General features: G+C 42.2%; 2 protein-coding genes across 3 annotated transcripts; both read right to left on the bottom strand.

The window, feature by feature from the left end:
- Window positions 1–611: 611 nt before the first annotated feature.
- LOC112218737 (transmembrane protein 263) lies at window positions 612–5,055 on the bottom strand. Of its 2 annotated transcripts, none has more exons than XM_024379809.2 (3): window positions 4,813–5,055; window positions 2,935–3,008; window positions 612–2,334 (listed from the first exon to the last, which is right to left on the bottom strand). In XM_024379809.2, the coding sequence occupies exons 2-3, from the start codon at window positions 2,999–3,001 to the stop codon at window positions 2,036–2,038; spliced, it is 366 nt and encodes a 121-aa protein (XP_024235577.1). In that variant the 5' UTR covers window positions 3,002–3,008; window positions 4,813–5,055; the 3' UTR covers window positions 612–2,035. The 2 variants fall into 2 exon arrangements, with proteins under 2 accessions (XP_024235577.1, XP_024235578.1); XM_024379810.2 differs by lacking the exon at window positions 4,813–5,055 and adding an exon at window positions 3,185–3,209.
- Window positions 5,056–5,885: 830 nt separating this feature from the next.
- On the bottom strand, window positions 5,886–8,105 carry LOC112218736 (tubulin alpha chain-like). The gene is made up of 4 exons (XM_024379806.1): window positions 7,944–8,105; window positions 7,332–7,554; window positions 7,023–7,171; window positions 5,886–6,942 (listed from the first exon to the last, which is right to left on the bottom strand). The coding sequence occupies exons 1-4, from the start codon at window positions 7,944–7,946 to the stop codon at window positions 5,965–5,967; spliced, it is 1,353 nt and encodes a 450-aa protein (XP_024235574.1). The 5' UTR covers window positions 7,947–8,105; the 3' UTR covers window positions 5,886–5,964.
- Between the last annotated feature and the right edge of the window lie 543 nt (window positions 8,106–8,648).

Raw genomic sequence — 8,648 nt, 5'->3', positions numbered from 1 at the left:
GCAGCAATTCGACCATGAAGGCATGATTCATGCAGTCTCCTCTGAACAATTGATGTTGAGATGTGTCTTGTACTTGAACTCTGTGAAGCATTTATTTGGGATGCAATTTCTGAGGCTGGTAACTCTAATGAACTTATCCTCTGCAGCAGAGGTAACTCTGGGTCTTTTCCTGTGGTAGTCCTCATGAGAGCCAGTTTCGTCATAGTGCTTGATGGTTTTTGCGACTGCACTTGAAGACACTTTCAAAGTTGATGAAATGTTCCATATTGACTGACCTTCATGTCTTAAAGTAATGATGTACTGTCATTTCTCTTTGCTTAATTGAGTGGTTCTTGCCATAATATGGACTTGGTGTTTTACCAAAAAGGGGTATCTTCTGTATACCACCCCTACCTTGTCACAACACAACTGATTGGCTCAAACCTAGAAATTCCCAAAATGTACTTTTAACAAGGCACATCTGTTAATTAAAATGCATTCCAAATAGCTACCTCATGAAGCTGGTTGAGAGAATGCCACGAGTGTGCAAAGCTGTCATCAAGGCAAAGGGTGTCCAAACTTGACTGGAACTGTATATTAATAATATGAATACATTTCTAATAGAAACAATAGAAAAAGACAACTCCTTAAATTTATTCAGAAATGGTTCATGCTAAAGTAGGCTAGTTTGTTTTTTGGCAGTAGAACAACATGTGGACTACGGAATAAGATGATAGATATATTAGGTTAAAAAAATGAATAAGTTACTTTAGTTCAGGCTTTCTTGTGGGAATAAGGCACCTTGCTGTAAAGTGAAAGATCAAAATATAGCGAGAGAGGAAGGAACAGCAGTGACAGAGCTCCGTGATTCAACGCACCATCAGTGAAAAAATGAAGAGTCCATACCATCAAAGGGGAAACGGATCCTAAAACTACTTTGTCATTGAAAAACATAAGGTTACATTACTTACACCAGAGTGCGTTTTCTGAAGATGAAAAATATGAATGGAAATGAACATGTCCACTTTAGAGCATTTCCCTGGTGGAGAAATAATATCCCTACGAAAAAAGAAAAAAAATCCCCCTCACATCAGGAATGGGGAGTTTGAGATATAAATCGTATACTTTACAGGGGAAGAAGAAAAAACAAAAGAAAACAATATCCACCAGCATAAACATCTAGTCAGGAACATCGACTTCCCTAGCAGTGTTCAGTCTACCATAGCCCTTGCAGGTAGCATTGAAACCCCAGCATGCCACGGTAATTATTGGGGAGGGGTGGGAGAGTGATGAGTGTTGTTGTGGGAAAGAGCACCAAGGCTGAGTGGCTGGGCCCCAGACGCATAGAGTCCGTAATCTCAGAAATAGAATCAATCAGAGAGATGGAGTGCAGCCATCAACTCCCCGCCGTCACCAATGCTTTTCAAAACAAGGCGCTGCCTCAAATGGTTGGAGCAGCCCGGTGCTGGCTTCTTCGATCTGAACCACACCTCTGCTCGGGGGTCAAGGTAGTAACCCCCTGTGCAGTCCCAGCACCAACCCCCCCCCATGAGATCCTTTTCATTTACTGTTAGATGTGCCGGACTAGGCATCGATCACTGATTGTCTGACTGCCAAACACAGCAATGAACACCACCTTAAACATTGTGAAAATGTTCTTGGCCTCTTTCTTAAACAGCGACCAGGAGATGGAACAAATACTAAGCAATAAAATAGGCCTAATATTTTCTTGGCTGTTTATCTACAGAGTAAATACAACATTCACAATCAGTCATTTCATATTCCAACAGTTTGAGGCACTGGTTATTATTGCAGACAAAGATGGGTGGGGAGGCCCCTGCACTACTGACCAGGAAACCACTTATTTAGTCTCCCCCTCGGTGACCAGGCTGCCACATAATGAGAGTGGTCCATAGACACTTGCGGATCAGAGTGTAGGCCTCCACAAAAAGAGAACACACACACGACTTTGAATCCTCTGTAGCCCTCCAGGCCCCTCCACACTGTAGACGAAACAGACATGAGACCCAAAACGGCATCGCCGTCCATCCCCTCCTCAGTCAGACTTGTCCTTCTTCTTGCCTCCTCCAATAGGAACTTTATTGCCCACCGCTGAGCCTACTGCAGACACGCATCCAGCTACAGCACACACCCCTCCTTTCACCAGCCCCACCCCAATGCCAGGTACAGCGGCCACTGAGGTGACAGCGGTCTTGGTCAGGTCGAAGCTCTTCCCTCCTATCCAGGCCACCCCACCCACAGTGGCTCCCACAGCACCTTTAGTGACACTGAAGAGTCCTCCAGTCACTCTGGAGAACATGCCTGGCTGGGTCGCGGGGTGATCCTTGTTACCGTCTGATGAGAGACAATAGGGTGTTATTGTTGAGAGAAGTTAAGCAGAGGAACAGAGCAACTTCCCCAGTTTATGGAAAAAGCTCTGTTCCACATTGTACAGACAGTGCCACAATAGAATGATGAATAGGCTCCTACATGGAAGTTTGTGTCATTGAACCATGTCTTCTGCTTAGAATGGTCTATTGTGACCACATGATAGAGTAATAGCTCCACTAGAAAGATAAAACTAAATATAGTTACGATGGCCCTCAATAGCACTCATTGCTTCTAATGACAAAGGTATCAGTGTGTGGTGGGCTAGACAGAAACTGTAGAGCCACTAACAATGCAGAAGACGGAACGGTAATGCCACCTATTGGTACAAATAAAAATGCCTCAGACATATTAAGATTCACTCAGACATCAAATTTGTGAGGACATTTAAAAAAGATCAGGTTTACTGTAGTTAGGCCTATTAATAAGATCTTCAGTGATAGGATGGCATTCAAGTTACTGTTACGTAGTCTCCTACATTACTGAGTGTCAGTGTACAATACGTGTTATCATTGTCCATTCAATGTTCATCAGCTTGTTTTTGGCAACTAAAGAGACTGAACTGACCTGTTGGATGGTCATCTTTGAGGTATGCTGAGATTTCATCCTGCTGTTGCTGCTCGCTTTGACTCATCTTCCCTCTAGGCAGGAGAGAAAACAGGTAAAGTCAACCAATTCATTATCTCTTAAGTAGGCTATATCATTACTTCTTCCCAAATGAGGCACCATAGAGCAAACATTTTGCCTCTGGTAGTTGGGCGTTAGGTTAGGTAAGTTCTTGAAAAACAAGGTGGGGAAGGATTGCCTTTGGACTAACCATTCCTCTGTCTGACTTTAAGCCAGGGTGTGCTGCCTGCTTCTAACAACGCCAAACAAGGCAGACCTGTTTACTGTTGAAGCACAGAGAATAAGCAGACAGAGAGAGCCAGTGGGGGGGATGACTGGGCTCTCAGCTATGTTCAACTCAACAAGATGAAAATCAAGAAATTTACAGAACATGGAATTCATTTATTTTACTCAGTCGGTAGCTTTTTTGTTTGTTCTTATCTGACAGAGCGCACCATCATATGCACATGATAGTAATACAAAGACATGATAAAGCCTAATTCTTAGAAGGGAAGCCTTGAACAGAGTCAACATAAGTCATATGCTTGCTGAGGACCTTAGAACATGATCTTAGGGCCTAATTAGTGTTGTAGAAACATGTGCTGTTCAACAGCTCTATGTGCATGTAGCCTGTAGGGCATTCCTATGTGGCAGTTACAGTGGCATCAAACTGTACTTCACACTACAGTAAACTAGCCTCATCTATAAGCAAACTTCGCTCTTCACGTGTCCCCCACAGTTCAACATAGCACACTCACAGATACACCATGGTGTAAAAGCTTTAATCATCCTATTTATTTTAGGCATAGCACTAGTCTGGAAATTAGAAATGGACCAAAAAATATCTAGGTGCTGGATAGGGTACCTTCATTTCACCGTAAAAGGGTTAGGGGTCCAGTTGTGCTTAAGTAAGCAACAATTGAAGACCATTAATAAAGCCACCTTTTAGGCCTAGTTAGGCATAGAGCCAAGCTGGTATGAATATAGTTTCAGTAGACAGAATGTGTGGTACCTAACTCCGATATGTGGAGATGGAGACAATTTAATAAATTAAATCTATTCACACTTACATTTAAGTACTAGCTACTTCAAAATCGTTTGGTGAGAATAATGAACATCCAAAAGACGTTCAATCTAAAATACTTAAGAGGAATAAGAGTTGTTATTTAGCTGGGTATGGTCACTGACGTGGCAGCAGGCTGCCAATGTCATTCATCTAACTCCAAAACTATTGAGTGTTTAGATGACATACACACTTGTTACAGTACATAATTAATGTCCTGTTTGAAAAATATCAGATTACTTAGCTAGCTGGGTACTATTATCTGATGAATACAAATAGTTATACTTGCAAGCCATAACCCAACCAAACTGTGTTCCAACCGAGTTTGACAGGCTAGCTAGGCTAGTTAGCATGCTCAATTGTAAGGCTAGCATAGATGGTTAGTTAGCTATTTTTCTAAAACATAAAGCTATCCTCTCAGTCAATTAGCTAGCTCAATTTGAAACAAAACGTTCTACTTGAAACAGTTGTCTGAATATATATATATATATATATATATATATAGTTTCAAATTAGCTAGTTAGTGGGGCAAGGGCGAAAAGCAACTTTGTTAGCAAACTTTTTACTAGCTAGCTAGCGAAATCACTCATATTGGAAACTACATGGATAGCTAACGTTAGCTAACTAACAGTAGCTAGAGCAATTGCAAACTAGTTAACGCTCATTTATTTTGAGACTGCAAGTGTAAAATGGCTTTTTCTTTTTGTATCTTATAACACGTTTATATAAATCGATTCATGTCTTAAATTATCGCGCGTTAACAAAAGTACAATTACCTTGTTTTTTCTGTGTCTGTTCTCTGACGTTGCAGCTATACTCAACTGTCAACGTTTTTTTTCTTAGGAACAAACTAGCTACAATGGAGATGGTTCAAGTAGCCAGTAAACGAGGTACTTTGCCACAAGAAATACAAGATCATACTAAGTAAATGGCACAGTAGAATAGAACAAAATCATTTGTATTAGTATAATACAGGAACAATTTATAGTCCAATATTTAGTGTTTTGGGGAAACGGGATAAACGTTTACATTTAGTATTTAGCTATTATCAGAGTCTGGTAGCAGTAGTTGTGTGTGTGTGTAGCATGAATGTATGCTACAGTGCAGGTGGTCAGCCCAGTTCACGTGTTCAGCAGTCTGATAGTTTGTCTACAATCAGTCTCTGAGCCGGTTGGTATTAGACCTCATGCGCGAATAGAGTCTGCCCGATATTAACGTGGTGGAGCAGCTCAGGGCTGTGGTGGCAGAACTTGGCACATTTTCCAACGTAGTAGTACAAATGTTTTCGTCTTTGAAAAGGCCATATGCTAATCTTTCAAGGTGTCGATTTATATAAATGTAGCTCTACAATGATAACTGGGTATAATTTAAACGTACGTAATGCGAAAGTCGCTATTTTTTTTCTATTTGCGTATTAAACAGGCAACCACTAGATGACACAGCTGAGATAATGCACTTTGTCCGCATATTGCAGTATCATGGTCAATCTTGTCAATGTAATGCATAATATGTGCGGTCACAGACAGGTTGTGGTCCCATTGACAAAGGTTGATTTCTACTAGTCAATTAAGATATTCCTACCCATCATAATTAATGGTGCAAGATGCACGGTTTAAGGCTTCACTACAGTCAAGTAGTCAGAATGCACACAAAATGTTCAGTGCAGATGTACCAACAACTCCGGCCATCTTGTCAAGCGCTAATCTTCCATGACCAATTTACATGCCACCCACAAAGCTTATGCGCCATTCCAGGACCTTTTCATTCCAGTTATACACATTCACACCTGCCAACCAAATCGTCAGCTTTATCAAGTAAAAAAATCTAAAGTAAATGATACATGCAATAATTCAAACGCTTTGAGTTTTATTATAATTAGACAAGAGGCTGCTTGGAGAACAAGTATAAATGCTGGTTGGGAGGCAGATTTAGTATTCATCCTCTTCCGCCTCACAACCATCACCAGAGTCTACCCCCACCTCTTCATAATCCTTCTCCAGAGCAGCCATGTCCTCTCTGGCCTCAGAGAACTCCCCCTCCTCCATGCCTTCACCCACATACCAGTGCACAAAGGCCCGCCTGGCATACATCAGGTCAAACTTGTGGTCCAGACGACTCCAAGCCTCTGCAATAGCTGTGGTGTTACTCAGCATGCACACAGCTCTCTGCACCTTGGCCAGATCACCCCCAGGCACAACAGTAGGCGGCTGGTAGTTGATCCCCACCTTGAAACCTGTCGGACACCAATCCACAAATTGGATGGATTTGCGGGTCTTGATGTGGGCGATGGCTGCGTTGACATCTTTGGGCACCACGTCACCACGGTACAGCAAGCAGCAGGCCATGTACTTGCCATGCCTGGGATCACACTTTACCATCTGGTTAGCCGGTTCAAAGCAGGAATTTGTGATCTCGGGAACAGAGAGTTGCTCGTGATAGGCCCTTTCTGCTGAGATGATGGGAGCATAAGTGACCAGGGGGAAGTGGATACGGGGGTAAGGAACCAGGTTGGTCTGGAACTCTGTCAGATCCACATTGAGTGCGCCATCAAAGCGCAAAGAGGCAGTAATTGAGGAGACGATCTGGGCAACGAGGCGGTTCAGATTGGTGTAAGATGGACGCTCCACACCAAGATTACACTTGCAGATGTCAAAGATAGCCTCATTGTCCACCATGAAAGAGCAATCCGAGTGCTCCAGAGTGGTATGCGTTGTCAGGATGGAGTTGTAGGGCTCCACAACTGCCGTGGCCACTTGGGGTGCAGGGTAGACTGAGAATTCCAGTTTGGACTTCTTCCCGTAATCTACAGACAGGCGCTCCATTAAGAGCGAAGCGAAGCCAGAGCCAGTCCCACCTCCAAAACTATGAAATATAAGGAATCCTTGTAGTCCAATGCACAGGTCAGCCTGAGGAAAACGAGCACTCATTAACAATTCATCCAAATTGCACCATGGCGGGACTTGCAACTAGAGAGTGAACCACTCACCATTTTACGCATTCTGTCCAGTACAGATTCCACAATCTCCTTGCCAATTGTGTAATGGCCACGTGCATAGTTATTGGCAGCATCCTCCTTGCCACTGATGAGTTGTTCAGGGTGATAAAGCTGACGGTAGTGTCCATTCCTTATTTCATCTAGAATATATTATATTGGCATATGCAGAAAAGACTAGTGTTAAATATATTTTTTAAACTAGGTGCTGTACAAACAATTCAAGATAATACATGTCAATGTACACCATGCCATTTCTTACCATTGGGGTTGTAGAGCTAGCTATACAACTACGTTGCTTACCCACAACTGTAGGCTCCAAATCTATGAAGACAGCCCTGGGAACATATTTCCCACCGCCAGTCTCACTGAAGAAGGTACCAAACGAGGAATCAGCCAGGGAAGCAGTACTGGATTCATGTAGTCTCCCATCTGGTTGGAAACCATGCTCCAGGCAATACAACTCCCAACATGCATTGCCCATCTGGACACCTGCTTGGCCAATGTGTATAGAAATGCACTCCCTCTGTCAAGACAAGAGTAACTGAATTTTAAGTGCATAGCCTACCATTTTCAAAACTGTGCTATATTGCATGTTGTAGCCCAACTATTTGGGGTCATGACAGAGTTGCTCAACTTAAATGTACTTTTGGCCTGAATACTAGTGCAAACCACAGTAGGATGGTGCACCTTAATTGGGGAAGACAGGCTCATGCAATGGCTGTCGCAGAATGGTATCAAATACAAGACACAGTTTCCATGAATTTGATGCAGTCCCAACCATTATGAGCCATCCTCTCTGCAATAGCCTCCACTGGCAAAGACATAACTCCAGAGAAAAGCTCAAAATGGGTATTAGATTAGATCACTAAATTAGTAAAATGCCAAAGCATTGTAGTAAAAACTTCAGCTTACCATTGTTCAGCAGCTACAAATGGAATGAACACTTGACCAAATCCTGAAACAGTTCAACAGATTCTTCATGTAAATCACAAGTGCAAACAGTCAAAAATATTTCATATCAACCATTAAGTTTTTAGCTAAACCAGATTTGTCAAAATCACACCACAAGAGCCCACTAACCTAAAACACAAAACAAATTGTAAAATGGGCCTGGCTTATAGATGCTTCAGCAATGAATTGTGGGGGTGTGGCTTTCAATTGACATTGATTTAAAGGGCTAATGTAATTTTTAGCTACCAAGTTGTACCTAACAATAGGGTGATATCAGGTTATACTATTGCCCCCCCAAATTCAAATCTGGATCTCCAAGCTAGTATCACTGCTTGTCTTTTATTATTCCCCTCTAATCATGGACTGACTTAGACCTGGGACACCAGGTGGGTGCAATTAATTATGTTAGAACATAAAACCAGCAGTACTCTGCACCTCCTGGGTAGGATTTGAATACCATTGCTATAGCCTATCTATTTCATGATTCAATAATGGAAGTGCCATGCTGATGTTCTTAGGAGCCTAGCACTGGACTAAAAGGAATTTTGTATAGAAGGGTCATTCAATGAATAGAGTGCCTTTTGGATAGTGTAATTTTGTCCCCCAAAAGCTTTCTGTTATGAAGAGCACATATTCAACTTCATGACATACATGTTTTCCCATCTC

This window comes from Oncorhynchus tshawytscha, linkage group LG19, assembly GCF_018296145.1.
Source record: "Oncorhynchus tshawytscha isolate Ot180627B linkage group LG19, Otsh_v2.0, whole genome shotgun sequence".
NCBI lineage: Eukaryota > Metazoa > Chordata > Actinopteri > Salmoniformes > Salmonidae > Oncorhynchus > Oncorhynchus tshawytscha.
The sequence above is the reverse complement of the archived record's forward strand: the minus strand, read 5'-3'. Positions and strand labels throughout refer to the sequence as shown.